The 16,096-nt window shown below is 41.6% G+C and overlaps 1 protein-coding gene across 1 annotated transcript in view; it reads right to left on the reverse strand.

Moving 5' to 3' along the window:
- Positions 1-408: 408 nt before the first annotated feature.
- The window catches only part of LOC124612541 (tensin-4-like), a 661,402-nt gene continuing 645,714 nt past the window's right edge, over positions 409-16,096 (reverse strand). The window contains exon 7 of the mRNA XM_047140851.1: positions 409-3,130. Within this exon, the coding sequence (XP_046996807.1) occupies positions 2,933-3,130 (198 nt within the window). The 3' untranslated portion in view covers positions 409-2,932. The remainder of the gene's footprint in view (positions 3,131-16,096) is intronic.

A 16,096-nucleotide genomic window follows, 5' to 3' on the forward strand; every position in this document is an offset into this window, starting at 1 on the left:
TTCCATAATTATAAGGAAACAAATTTCCTTCCCTGCTGTATGTGAAATTTGAATGCCTGACATTATATAGGACAAGAAATTCATGAATTTGGTAATTACGTCCTCTCTGCAACCAAACAACATAAAAATTGTCACCCACCTGATAAGATACTTACGAAACAGCTACATATGAATTTTTTAATTGATGGACTACAATATTTTCCAAACCATGCTCTTTCCCTATGCATGAAACACACTTAGCCACAGGAATATAAAAAAATGAACAATCAGATGAGTGTGATGTGATAAAATGTTTGTTTTAATGGCAAAAAGGTCTTTAAATATGGCCACCATATCACAGGATTCACTGGATTCATTTGTTTTACAATTGTATACTCCTGCCTTGAAATTGCAAGTAATGTACCATTATAGTAATACTATTATTGATGCTATGAAACAAAATTTTAATGTCAGCATACTGTGCTGTAATCCAAACTCTTACATAGAATTTCTGTGTAGATAATGTGTTTTTCTTGATGTTTTAGTTACACTCAACACTCCATTATTGATATCATGTATAGTTTCAATAAATTACATAAATCGTTGATCTTTGTGCTGTAGCTCTGTAGTAATTCCTGACTTACGTGAAATTCCTTGTTTAATTTGTAAGTTCCATATGCATCTATTATATTCTGTCGACATAGGAAGCTTTAATAACCTGGGTTTCATATATCTATTCAGTGATAAAGTCAAGATTCTGTATTTGGAAATCAGTATTTCAATTTTTTCCATCCAGTACTAGTTTAATTTATAACAGTTTATTATGACTCTATGAACCAGTGTTAACAGAGAAAGAACATTTTGTGGCATTCCTCCTCAGTCAGTACTTAAATAGAAAAATTCTGGAATATGGTAATAATTGCTTTAACTACAGATTTAGTTTAATGTTAAATCTGTTTATTTTTACACAACCCTGAACATTAGTGTCAACACTTTTGATGAATTATAAGCTCTGAAATATAAATAAAATACAGTACATTAGTTCACTCATGAATACATAATATCACTTTACATCACAGATTTAACATCTATGTTGCCATTAACTTTTGTTTCTCCCACCATATATAACATGATCATGAAAATACTAATTCCAAAAATATATAGGAATTTTGTAAGTATTTTTATCAGTTGTGTATGGTTAGCTTCATGTTTTCTTTGGTTCTCATCTTCTTATCAACTATCCAAAGTTGACTCCAATGTTTACTGAAGAACTTTTTTGTAGCCTGGAAACTAACCAAGGTACAAAACCTGTTCAGGAAATGGAGAACATGAAGCTTGCTCTTCAATTAGCAATTTTTTTCAGTAAGAAGAAACAAAAATCAGGCATGGACTAGTTCATGTGATGTACATGGAAAAAAAGCAACATTCATTTAACACAAGAAAGTAGTTTTTCTTTCTTCAAATAGCATTTGTGAAACTTATGGTCTTGATAAGACTAAGCCAAAATGATTGTTTGATTTTTCTACAAGATACAACTGTTCAGATGTTGACACAGCACACTGTGAAGTGTATCTTATACACGTGTTGAAACTGTGAGCAAGATGCATGTTTAATTAAGTGTAACATGTTTACTATAAGATTATAATCTTCAGCCATGATCTTGGAAACTGTTCCAGTTCCAAATATTATTCCATATGCATTTTTCTTCAGGAGAACTCTAAATAAATGCACACTTTTATTGAGGCGCACTTAGTATACATGGCAGTACATGTTTGGACATGTACTCTTTTACACACCATAAAAATCACTATCAAACACCATGTTTGACATAGCATTCTGCACACGACTATAGATAGACTAGTTCATCATCACACTGTCTCAAAGCAGCAGAGATTGACATACTAAGGTACATTCCACAAAGTCAAATGGATTAGATTGCGAAAAACTGCCACAGACATATTCCATAAACATGTCCTACAGTCCACTCAAATGGATATAAGTAGCATTGTCCTTAGTAGTGCCTTTTAGGTGCAGCATGAGTTCTTAAGGTACTGCCAGCAGGCACTGGTGAATAGTGGCATTTGGTACTCATAACAAAAAGCTTTGATACAAAACTTTCATGAGGTGACAAATATGTTCAAAGAATTGTAATGAGCAAGCAGAATTCCTCATCATCTGATCATCTTAAACTCCATACAGATAATGGGGACAATAATTTTCTTTGCAAAAAACACAGAGTTAACTGCATCATATGGTGCATTGGTTGCCTTATATACAAGGAATAATGGACAGAGGTTATGCAGCAGTGAGTTTTACAGGCTGTGAGAGTGACCATCAGACTAAAGATGTTCATATTCACTGATGATAATTCCACATTTTAGTTACCAAAACAACTAAGGGATCAGATGAGTGAAAAAAATCGCTTCCCCTTGACAAAAATTAGAATTCAAGCAAAAAATTCGACGAGTCACACATTCAGTGCACCACTCATATCTGATATATGGAAAGCACAGATATAACTACCTGTTACTGATGAAGGAAACATACCGCTCTTGGAGAAAGCTTCACATTATTTTGTCTTCCTGTTAGGAGCATGCAAAAAACTTTTAAGCTGAAATAATTTTTCATGTTTGTGGAAAACATATCTGTCCCAAATTTCTGTAGTTAGGCACAATTAATTTCCAGGCAACATGTTATTACCTTATTTATTACTGTATGGTGATCAAGATAAGTATTTATCAAAATATATATTACCATCTTGCTTCAGTATAATTGAAAATTGGTACAAAGGCTTCCTTTCCACGAGAATAAAGATGTGTGTAAGAGTGGAGAGCAGACGTTTTTGTTATTTGACCATCCGCTGCAGTGTGTCCCTGCAGACATCAGAGTTTTTGACACTCAGCACCACTCTCCATCGCTCGGAAGAAGCGACATCTGCCAATTGACTACCCTTTCAGACGTTCAGGTCGGCCATCATCTTGCGGAAATCGGCGAGCGTGTTGTAGTCAGGGTCCGAATCGCTGTCCTTGGAGTCAGACTTGGGGAAGCTGGGGTTGTAGCGGCTGAGCGACAGCGGAACGGGCAGAAGCTCCGGCATCACAGAGTGGTGCGTGATCAGCGCGGTCAGGCTCGAGAACTCCTTCGTGAAGCCCTGCAAATGAAAGAAAACATACGGTTGCAGTTTCTAACACTACGAAATTCACTTAACACGTATAAACAGTGTAAGACCATGAAACGATTTTATTTTTCTGTTTCGGCGCTTCAGTGTAACCGGAAAAGGGAAATGTATCTGACAGCAAGAAAGAGTAGTGACCCAGAAACTATCAAAAATTATAAAAACTACTGTGTTATATTAAGAAAAGTTATTAAAAAATCCAGGAGTATGTGTATCATGTCTGAAATCAGCAACTCTGATAATAAAATTAAAACAATTTGGAATATTATTAAAAGAAAAACAGGTCAACCAAGAGCAGAGGAAGACAGTATTTCCATCAAATTGAATGAAAACTTTACGAACAAAAAGTCAGAAGTTGAAAATATTTTTAATAATCATTTTCTAAATGTTGTGGATATAGTAGGATCCAGGTGTTCATTAGAAGATGCTAGGCTGTTAATGGAAGAGGCCATACCTATGCAATTTGATACAATTGAAATCTCACCCACTTCTCCCTCTGAAATTAGGAAAATAATAAACTTGCTTAAAAGCAAAAACTCACATGGAATTGGTGGCATTTCCAGCAAAATACTAAAAGCTTCTTCTCAACAGATAAGTAAGATTCTCAGCCACCTGTGTAATAGCTCTCTGGAACAGGGCATTTTCCCTGATAGACTGAAATATGCTATTGTTATACCTTTGCATAAAAAGGGGGATAGATCTGATGTCAACAATTACCGTCCAATCTCCCTTCTAACAGCTTTATCCAAAATTTTTGAGAAAGTAATGTATTCAAGAGTAGCTTCACATATCTGTAAAAATGAAGTACTAACAAAATGACAGTTTGGTTTCCAGAAAGGTTTTTCAACAGAAAATGCCATATATGCTTTCACCAGTCAAATTTTGAATGATCTGAATAACTGAACACCACCCATTGGGATTTTTTGTGATCTCTCAAAGGCTTTTGATTGTGTAAATCATGAAATTCTGCTAGACAAGCTCAAGTATTGTGGCATGAGTGGGATAGTGCACAAATGGTTTAATTCGTACCTAACTGGAAGAGTGCAGAAAGTTGAAATAAGTAGTTCTTGTAACATGCAAAGATCAGCACATTCCTCAAACTGGGGAACTATCAAGAATGGGGTTCCACAAGGGTCAGTCTTGGGTCCTTTGTTGTTCTTATTATATATTAATGAGTTGCCATTCTATATTCATGAAGAGGCAAAGTTAGTTCTCTTTGCTGATGATACAAGTATAGTAATCACACCTGAGAAACAAGAATTAACTGATGAAATTGTCAATACTGTCTTTCAGAAAATTACTAAGTGGTTCCTTGTAAACGGACTCTCACTGAATTTTGATAAGACACAGTACATACAGTTCCGGACAGTGAATGGTATGACGCCATTAATAAATATAGACCTTAATCAGAAGCATATAGCTAAGGTAGAATATTCCAGATTTTTAGGTATGTCCACTGATGAGAGATTAAATTGGAAGAAACACATTGATGATCTGCTGAAACGTTTGAGTTCAGCTACTTATGCAATAAGGGTCATTGCACATTTTGGTGATAAACATCTTAGTAAATTAGCTTACTACGCCTATTTTCACTCATTGCTTTCATATGGCATCATATTTTGGGGTAATTCATCACTGAGGAATAAAGTATTTATTGCACAAAAGCGTGTAATCAGAATAATAGCTGGAGTCCACCCAAGATCATCCTGCAGACATTTATTTAAGGATCTAGGGATATTCACAGTAGCTTCTCAGTATATATACTCTCTTATGAAATTTGTTATTAACAACCAAACCCAATTCAAAAGTAATAGCAGTGTGCATAACTACAATACTAGGAGAAAGGACGATCTTCACTATTCAAGATTAAATCTAACTTTGGCACAGAAAGGGGTGAATTATACTGGCACTAAGGTCTTTGGTCACTTACCAAATAGTATCAAAAGTCTGACAGATAACCAACAAGTATTTAAGAAGAAATTAAAAGAATTTCTGAATGACAACTCCTTCTACTCCATAGAGGAATTTTTAGATATAAATTAAGAAAAAAAAAGAAAAAAAACTAAAACAAAAATATTAAAAAAAATAAAAAATAAAGAAAAACAAAAAAAACACAAAAAAATAAAGTTGTTATATTAACTTAAGTATGTTGTTAAATTAACCTAATTATGTCATGTATTGGAAAATTCGACTCGTTCCACATCATTACGAAATATCGTATTCATGGTCCATGGAACTAGTATTAATCTAATCTAATCATCTTCAGATCTTGGATGATGCTGAAGGGTTTATCTTAGTTGGTAGTTGATGGTTAGAGTGCAGACATCGCAGTTACAGATACACTATGTGATCAAAAGTATACGTTTTTCATATTAGGTGCATTGAGCTGCCACCTACTGCCAGGTACTCCATATCAGTGACTTCAGTAGTCATTAGACGTCGTGAGAGAGCAGAATGGCGTGCTCTGCAGAGCTCAAGGACTTCGAACGTCGTCAGGTGATTGGGTGTCACTTATGTCATACGTCTGTACTCGAGATTTCCACACTTCTAAACATCCCTAGGTCCACTGTTTCTGATGCGATAGTGAAGTGGAAACGTGAAGGGACACGTACAGCACAAAAGCGTTTAGGCTGACCTCGTCTGTTGACTGTCAGAGACCGCCGACAGTTGAAGAGAGTCGTAATGTGTAATAGGCAGACATCTATCCAAACCATTACACAGGAATTCCAAACTGCATCAGGATCCACTGCAAGTACTATGACAGTTAGGCGAGAGGTGAGACAACTCGGATTTCATGGTCAAGAGGCTGCTCATAAGCCACACACCACGGTGGCAAATGCCAAACGACGCCTCGCTTGGTGCAAGGAGCGTAAACATTGGACGATTGAACAGTGGAAAAACGTTGTGTGGAGTCACGAATCACGGTGGCGATCCGATGGCAGGGTGTGGGTATGGCGAATGCCCGACGAACCTCATCTGCCAGCGTGTGTAGTGCCAACAGTGAAATTCGGAGGCGGTGGTGTTATGGTGTGGTCGTGTTTTTCATGTAGATGGAGGGGGCTTGCACCCCTTGTTGTTTTGCGTGGCACTGTTACGGCACAGGCGTACACTGATGCTTTAAGCACCTTCTTGTTTCCCACTGTTGAAGAGCCACTGATGCAGAGTGTATTTGAAACGTGATAACCCTATCAGCATCAACTAAGGCCTGAAGATGGCGCAATGAACGGCGAATTCGATAGCCACACAATAAACAAAATCATAAAGACGGCTGTAGGCGTTTCTTTTTCTTCAATGGTGGATGGCCAAGGTCCCCAAGCCCTCCAGTCAAAAGGATGGACATACAAAAACTTTCATAAATAGTGTCTCTTTCTGGTTTTATGCAGCTAGGTGAATCAAAACTATACTGTTTATGCTATCTCGAGCAAGTGACATCAGGCAACTACAAATGACAGTAGAACCCTGTTAGTTTCGTTTGAGAGGTTGAGAAGAATAGTGTTGATCACGTTGACTTCCACAGCTTAGACATTAATACTAATGATTAATGACGACATATTTATAGTGTCATGACTGGTTTCGCCATTTTTGAGCATCATCAGGTTACCGACTAGCGCCAATGTCCCGATATACTTGTGTAGAGGATGGACAAGAATGTGGAAATACCAAAAACGCAACACATCACTATGCCAAATACAGTGCTGGAAAATGACCTCAAAATAGCTTCCAGGCGTCTCGGACTGGATAAATATAGGTCATGTATGGTTTTCAAGGAACGTTTACACCAATCCTCCAGAAAAATTGTTTCATATTCAAGAAACGATGATGGTGGTGGATAGCGATCATGCACCCTTCTCTGAAAATTAAACAACAAAGGCTCAATAACATTGAGATCTGGAGACTGTGATGGCAGGAGACATGCGTCAATTAATCCTCGTGCTCACAAAACCAGGCCTGAACGGTGCTAGCTGTGAGAATAAGGGGCCCTGTCGTCACGACTGCGGGACAAAACTATACCTTGGGACGAAACGGATCAGCCTAAATAATCACTTACTCCTTGGCAGTAATGCGATCTTGCAGAGTACACATCCCAAGGAATACTACGATATGGTTGCTCAAATCATTGCCGAACCCCCACTATGTTTTACTCTTACGACGAAAACTTAGCGTCAAGCAGAAAACAGTGTGAAACGACGTTCATCCGACGAAATTACTTTCTTCCATTGATCCTTAGGCCATATCTTGTGGCTTCGCGCACGTTTTCCTGTTGTATGCGTTTGTATCAATCATGAGTCGTTTTGGAATTCTGCATTGAAGAGCCAAAGAAACTGGTACAACTGCCTAATATCGTGTAGGGCCCCCGGCAGCACCCAGAAGTGCCGAAACACAACGTGGCATGGACTCAACTAATGTCTGAAGTAGTGCTGGACGGAAATGACAACATGAATCCTGCAGGGCTGTCTATAAATCTGTAAGTGTACGAGGGGGTGGAGATCTCTTCTGAACAAAACGTTGCAATGCAATCCAGATATGGTCAATAATGTTTCTCTGGGGAGTTTGGTGGCCAGCGAAAGTGTCTAAGCCCAGAATAGTATTTCTGGAGCCACTGGATAGCAGTTGTGGACGTGTGGGGCGCAGCATTGTCCCGCTGGAATTGCCCAAGTTCGTCGGAATGCATAATGGACATGAATGGATGCAGATGATCAGAGAGGATGCTTACGTACGTGTCACCTGACAGAGTCGTATCTAGAGATATCAGGGATCCCGTATCACTCCAACTGCACACGCCCCACACCATTACAGAGCCTCCACCACCTTGAACAGTCCACTGCTGACAACCAGACTACATGGGTCCATGAGTTTGTCTCCATATCCGTACACATCCATCCGCTTGATACAATTTGAAACGATACTCGTCCGACCAGGCAACTTTTTTCCAGTCACCAACAGTCCAATGTCGGTGCTGACTGGCCCAGGCGAGGTGTAAAGCCGTGTGTCATGCAGTCATGAAGGGTACACGAGTGGGCCTTCGGCTCCGAAAGGCCATATCGATGATGTTTCGTTGAATGGTTCGCACGCTCACAATTTTTTATGGCCAAGCATTGAAATCTGCAGCAATTTGCGGAAGGGTTGCCGTTCTGTCACGTTGAACGACTCTCTTCACTTGCTGTTCGTCCCGTTCTTGCAGTATCTTTTCCCGGCCGCAGCGATGTCGGAGATTACCGGATTGCTGGCATTCGCGGTACACTCGTGAAATGGTCGTACGGGAAAATCCTCACTTCACCGCTACCTCGGATATGCTGTGTCTCAAGCCAGCCGCGGTGGCCGAGCGGTTCTAGGCGCTATAGTCTGGAACCGCGACCGCTACGGTCGCAGGTTCGAATCCTCCCTCGGGCATTGGTGTGTGTGACGTCCTTAGGTTAGTTAGGTTTAAGTAGTTCTCAGTTCTATGGGACTTATGACCTCAGCAGTTGAGTCCCATAGTGCTCAGAGCCATTTTTTGCTGTGTCCCATCGCTCGTGCGCCGACCATAACACCACTCTGAGACTCACTTAAATCTTGATAACCTGTCATTGTAGCAGCAGTAACCGATCTAACAACTGCGTCAGACACTTGATTTCTTATATAGACGTTGCCGGTCGCAGCGCCGTATTCTCCCTTTCTACGCATCTTTGTATTTGAGTATGCATGCCTACACCGGTTTCTTTGGCGCTTCAGTGTAGTTTGTCCTGCATACGCTGCATATGAAGCTTTCTCCGTGTTGCTTTGGCCCTGACAGGGTTCGCAAGTGGAACATTCATTTCCTGCAGTGACTTTTGCACCTGTCTGGCTCTTATTTCTCGTCACAATCTTCTCCAATGACCGACTTCCGCGATCACCCATTACACACTTTCGACCGCGTAGTGACATAGCAGATGTTTTTGCATTTACACTGTATGCAGAATAAATCTTTGTGTATTGTGTATTTAACCGGGGACCTAGAACGACCGAGCCGAAGGTAGATGGAAAACCGCCTTAAAAATCATCCGCAGGCCGGCCGGCTCACCGGACCTCGACACAAATCCGTCGGGCGGATTCGTGCTGGGGACCAGCACGTCTTCCCGCTCGGGAGGCAGCGCGTTAGACCGCGCGGTCAGCCAGGCGGGTTAGTATATACGGTGCCACTTGAAACACATCGGCTACTTCGTTTATGGCAGCACTCGCCATACGGGCACCAAATATTTGCGACGTTCGAATTTACTTGGCTCTGAAATAGTGCACTCACAACTACATGGGACACTGTTCTGATGAAGACCAACACTTGCAACGTATTGAGGGCACTGCAGCAACCTGCAGGCTTGGCTAGCATGCATTTCTCGCCGTCTTTCCAATTTTTTTCTAACCTCTCTGCGTAGCGTTAGTGACAAAATCTAGAAACGGCTGTCATGCATGCCACATCGCATGTACTTACTGCTCTCCATCCTTCCGCCAGGTGACAATCGGCAGAATGTTTACGTAATTGTCGTTTCCAGATTTTGTCTCTCTAACGTTACATGTGACAATTATACCTCCCATATCTCGACTCTAGCGCAACTTGGCAATCTGATGATGTTCTAAAAGATCGAAACCGGTCGTGATATAACAGATGTGTATAACTACATCTATGTCGGGTCTCACAAATAATTAATGTTGTAAAAATGATCTGAAAAATGAATATGACTGAGTTAAAGTAAACTACTGTGCGATATATAATCGTTACGGTCCGCAACTGCAGGCCAGATTAAACCTAAATGACCGTTGTACACTTATTTTAAATGTCTCTAAATTTGTGTAACCACAGATAATTGCTAAGGCTCACTTGGTAACCAATTTGAATGTGACTGTCTCAGGAAGTAAATGCATCTCTGGCTAACAGAAACAACAGCTGTATTGGTTGGTGTTTAAGGTACATTGCTATATTCCAAGTCTATTGAGAACTAGCAGTTAATGAAACAACAATTAAACCTTATTTACTACTGCATTCTAGTGTCGGCCGACAGAGGAGTTGTAAACTATGCTTCTCCGATACGAAAATTCTAGATTACGTGACTGTGTATTAATTGAATATAAAGGGTGAAAACGACGAATTCACTTTCGAAGTACTCGTTTAGTCCCATGGAATAGTTTTCATGTCTTTTCAGGCCCATCTTCAAACGGAGCATACAGAAGTCACAACTGTGGTTCAAATGGCTCTGAGCACTATGGGACTCAACATCTGAGGTCATCAGTCCCCTAGAACGTAGAACTACTTAAACCTAACTAACCTAAGGACATCACACAAATCCATGCCCGAGACAGGATTCGAACCTGCGACCGTAGCAGCAGCGCGGTTCCGGACTCAAGTGCTGAGAACCGCTCGGCCACCTGGGTCGGCAGTCACAACGATCCTTTCGTAGGGTGATATTGGTAGTGCCTTGCTGGTAGTATGGGCGGCATTGTAGTTACCGAACATAGCACCATACGTTTTAAGTGCCTGTTGCTCGAAGATTTATCACTTTTCAGTATAAATACTATCATCATAAATCCGCCAGCATCTGGGACACAGTTTATAACTGACCTACAAATGATTGTCAGTAGGGAATTAAAGTGGAAGCTGCCAGGCGGAGCCGGCCGGGATGGCCGAGCGGATCTAGGCACTACAGTCTGGAACCAGGCGACCGCTACGGTCGCAGTTTCGAATCTTGTCTCGGGCATGGATGTGTGTGATATCCTTAGGTTAGTTACGTTTAAGTAGTTTTAAGTTCTAGGGGACTGATGTTAAGTCCCATAGTGCTCAGAGCCATTTTTTTTTTTTTTTTGCCAGGCGGATAGCAACTAGAAGGCCGCCTATAATTCCGCAACCCAGTAGCCAAAACCGCGCTACAAAATTATTGACCATGAGTCGCTCATGGACCATCTTCACGGGTAAGAGTTAAAATGGTTTAAGCCACAACATTACTTTTCCGTTACTTAAATTATGTATAGAATATGTCATGAATATCAATATACGACACAGGAGTTTTAGAAGCAAACATACTAACAACAAGTGTACACTGTTCACTGCTCTGGGTCAATTGTTATCAGTATGTTAGCTTTTAAAAGTTCTATGTCGTATACTGATATTCCTGACATGTTCTATATATTATTTAAGCAATTAAAAATGTAATGTTGTGGATTAAACATCTTAATCCTAATCCGTGAAGATAGTCCACGACTCAAACCCATTTAGGTTTAAAATAAAAGCGACTGGTGGTCAAACGTGCATTTTATACATTGCTTGACGGCTGTTGATAGTCACCTTCCAGAAACGTCGAATTTCTCTGCATTTGTACTCTATTCAGTATACACTGATGAGCCAAAACACTATGACCACCTGATTAATATATTGTTTGTCCGTCTTTGGAACGAAATACATCATTGCTTCTGCTTTTGTTAGATTTGCGGAGGCATGTGGCATATATTTCTACGCACATGGCATGTAATTCGAGTATATAACGGGCCGCTGATTTTGCGAATGTGGTGATGACGCCCGATAGCGACCCACATGAGTTCCACAGGATTTACATCAGACGAACTTGGTAGCCGACACGTCAACGTCCGTTCACTGTAATGCACCTCGAACGACTGTAGCACGGTTCTGGCTGCATGATACTGAGAAGTATACAGCTGAAAGATGACATCGCCGTCGGGGAGACATCAAGCATGAAGGTATGCAGGTGGTTCGCAGCTGTTAGCGCGTCTCAGATTATTACCACAGGTGCAAGCGCAGGAGATAGTCTTTCATGGCCTATCACTGCTCCGTGGCGCGCTGCACGTGCGGAGCCGCCGTTCACCTCTATGACAGCGTTTGTGGAGACGACCAGCGACCTAGTGTAGGAAAAATGTGATTCACCCGAAGAGCCGACACGTTTCCATTGATCGACGGTCGAATACCGATGGTCCCGTGCCCACTGCAATTGTAATTGATATCGTTGGGTCACCATGTGAACATGTAGGGATGTTGTGCTGCGGCGTTCCATGATGAACAGTTCACTATGAACGTTGTGTTTCGAAACACTTGGGCGCGCATCAGCATTGTGCTCTTTCGGCAGAGATGCCACAGATCACCATCTGTCCTACTTTACACAGCAGACAACCCTTGGAGTCCCACGTTCTGTGAAGAGTCGTGGACGTCTAACTATTTAGCGTCTACTGGAAGTTTCACTGTCCTTCTACCTCTTGCTGCGGATGCTCACGACAGTAGAGACTGCACATTCGACCAGCTTCGCCGTTTTGAATCTACTCGTTCACAGGCTATGCGAAATAATACTCCGACCTTTGTTAAAGCCGCTTATCTCAATGGATTTCCCCGCTAAGGTGACCCCCCACCCGTGTCTGCTCCCCTTACATAATTTTGCTACCGCGCCACGTGCCAGCAACGCCACCAGGCAGCATCCAACGTAGGGTGAACTGTGGGCGTAACGGTTTGGTTGATCAGTGGAACAGACATAGAAACATCTTCCCGTGATTTGTATGTGAGTCCTCCCCCTCCCCCCTTTTAGGGCCTTCATCTCTGTACTCATTACTCTTTTGGTCAGAGCTTCCAGCGTTTACGTCAACAGAGTAACGTTACCAGTGCCATAAGATATAATCATTTACGAAAGGAGACGTTTTCTTAATAACCTTTTCATTTACCTCTTAAACAGTTTCCCGCTCTGTCGCAAATAAATTATTACAGGACACAACGAGATATTGGATGTTCCGTGAGTTACTTCTATTTATTCATATTACGAGGGTCACTCCAAAAGAAATGCACACTATTTTTGTAAAAATACAGTTTTCATTCGGCATGTGTGAAAGTTTTACAGTGTGTAGATACATCCTTCCCGCCTGTTTTCAAACTTAGTTCAAACTGTTCCCGTGACTGGCGCCGTTACAGAATGTCTTCAAGATGGCTGCTACACTTGACATTCGTCAGAGGCAACGTGCTGTCATAGAATTCCTGTGCTGTGAAAACGAGACAGTGGGAAACATCCACAAGAGGTTGAAAAAGGTGTATGGAGATGCTGCTGTCGATCGCAGTACAGTTAGTCGGTGGGTAAGCAGGTTACGCAGGTTACGTGACGAAAGCGGGCACGGCAATATTGAGGATTGTCCTCGCAGCGGTAGGCCTCGTACTGCACACATTCCAGACAATGTGCAGAGAGTTAACGAATTGGTGACTGAGGACAGACGCATCACAGTGAACGAATTGTCACGCTACGTTGGGATAGGGGAAGGAAGTGTTCGTAGAATACTGAAAGTGTTGGCGTTAAAAAAGGTTTGTGCCAGGTGAGTTCCCAGGATGTTGACAGTGGCTCACGAAGAAACAAGAAAACGGTATGCAGCGAACATTTGGAACAGTACGAGAATGGTGGAGATGAATTTCTCGGAAGAATTGTGTCAGGTGATGAAACATTGCTCCATCATTTTTCACCAGAGACGAAGAGCCAATCAGTGGAGAGGCATCATGCAAATTCACCCTAAAAAAAATCAAAACCACACCTTCTGCTGGAAGAGTTATGGCTACGGTGTTTTTCGATTCCGGAGGACTCTTCCTTGTGGACATCATGCCAAGTGGAACCACCATATATTCTGATACATATGTGACGATACTGAAGAAACTTCATGCTCGACTGAGTCGTGTTCGACCACATCGGCAAAAGCAGGATGTTTTGCTGTTGCACGACAATGCACGGCCATATGTCAGTCAAAAAACCACGGAACCGATCACAAAACTCGGTTGGACAACACTGAAACACCCTCCTTACAGTCCTGACCTGGCTCCATGTGACTATCATCTCTTTGGGAAACTGAAAGTCTCTCTTCGTGGAAGGTTGTTTGAAGATGATGACTCACTTGTGCACGCTGCCAAATAGTTTCTCCAACAGGTTAGTCCAGTATTTTACCGAGCGGGTATACAGTCAGTGTCTCCAATATGGCGTAAGGCAGTTGAGAAGGATGGAAATTATGCGGAGACGCTACTTCCCAGTCAAGTGAAACATGAGGTATATATGGTTTCTCAATTCGTTATTAGTTAAGTTACATTTCTTCCGTAATAAAAGTGGGCAGTACAAACTGTTGTATCTACACAGTGTAAAACTTTCAAACATGTAGAATAAAAGATGGATTTAAAAAAAAGTGTGCATTTCTTTTGGAGTGACCCTCGTAAAATGTTGTTACGACAGTTAGCTGTCATCTGATATAGACCAAAAATCCGAAAGCACTTTATGATACAATAGAAATGGTTGCAGAACATCAAAATAGTGTTTCTTTTCACTGTTATCGCAATCTTCTGTCAAGGCTCGACGGAAAATCCATTTACTATTCTAACGAGCTACTGCTGTTAAAAGTACATTAAATCGATTAAAAGTGATAATTAACGACTCCTTGCCCTACTGATTTCTAACAATTGGGAACGAGACTTCCGTCTATGTGCAGATTTTAAAAAGAAGCTGCTGTTCGCTAAATGAGACGTGTAACTAACTGCCGCTAATAACCTAATTAAAAAAAGAGACATACGTTGTGGTACCAGGAAAGTATGGGTAGAGAAATAGTCGGGCAACGAGAGCAGCTTCCGAAGCTAGTCGAGAAGCTCATTGTTCTGCACTTCGAGAAGTACAATTTTCTGCACCGCGACACTTACAAAGCTCTGCAAATTACCACCTGCGCAAGTAATTACGTGTGCGGTAGTGGGAATCTGAGAGAGGAGTTGGTAATCACTCAGACGGCCCGCTGCACGGTGCAGATAACGAGAAGCGAGCACGCAAATGTCGGCTGTGCCTGCAAAGCTTGGCGTCACGCAGGGATTGATGGACCAAGACAACTTTTTTGAGTTGCCATAAGTTATTGGTATCCCTACGGCCCAAGAATAGACAAATACACAGCATCGTTTATTCTTAAGAGTAGAGTTCGGTATAAGAAGAGGCGACAAGGGTTTTGCAGCATCGGTTTACGGTTTCGGACTTGTAACTCTACATTTGGGTGTTGTACAAATAAACTGTGTTGTATTCACAACACGACAGATGGTTGAAGGAGAATAATTTGGTGAGCAAGAAGAGGTGACGTTTAATGTGCCCAATACAATAAGCAAAGAGTGGATGGAGCAGTGTTTAAGGGGAGTATCAATGCCTTATCCTGATCATGTTTGATATACTTACATGGTGTAACGAAAATGTGCGGCGCAAATTACATGATACATTCCTCACAAGTGGACCAAAAAATTATCTTTTATGAACATGCGTCAGGATACGCTTTGTTTACATGTTACAACACATTATCTCCAACTCATCGATCGTGGAAAACACACAGTAACAGAACAGCGCACAGAGGATGACACGCGTAAAGCTAAAATACTAAACACCTTTTTCCAAAGCTGTTTCACAGAGGAAGACCCCACTTCAGTTCCGCTACGGTCGCAGGTTCGAATCCTGCCTCGGGCATGGATGTGTGTGATGTCCTTAGGTTAGTTAGGTTTAACTAGTTCTAAGTTCTAGGGGACTAATGACCTCAGCAGTTGAGTCCCATAGTGCTCAGAGCCATTTGAACCATTTTTTTACGCGAAAGAACTTGCCCTCCCTTCTGACAGCCGTGTACCGCAAGTCTCTAGAGTAACGGAAGGTTCCAAATGATTGGAAAAGAGCACAGGTAGTTCCAGTTTTCAAGAAGGGTAGTCGAGCAGACGCGAAAACCTATAGGCCTATATCTCTGAGATCGATCTGTTGTAGAATTTTAGAGCATGTCATATCTGGAAACCCAGAATAAACTCTGTAGGAATCAACATGGATTCCGGAAACAGCGATCGTGTGAGACCCAACTCGCTTTATTTGTTCATGAGACCCAGAAATTATTAGATAAAAGCTCCCCGGTAGATGCCATTTTCCTTGACTTCCGGAAGGCGTTCGATACAGTTCCGCACTGTCGCCTGATAAA

This window comes from Schistocerca americana, chromosome 1, assembly GCF_021461395.2.
Source record: "Schistocerca americana isolate TAMUIC-IGC-003095 chromosome 1, iqSchAmer2.1, whole genome shotgun sequence".
Classification (NCBI taxonomy): domain Eukaryota; kingdom Metazoa; phylum Arthropoda; class Insecta; order Orthoptera; family Acrididae; genus Schistocerca; species Schistocerca americana.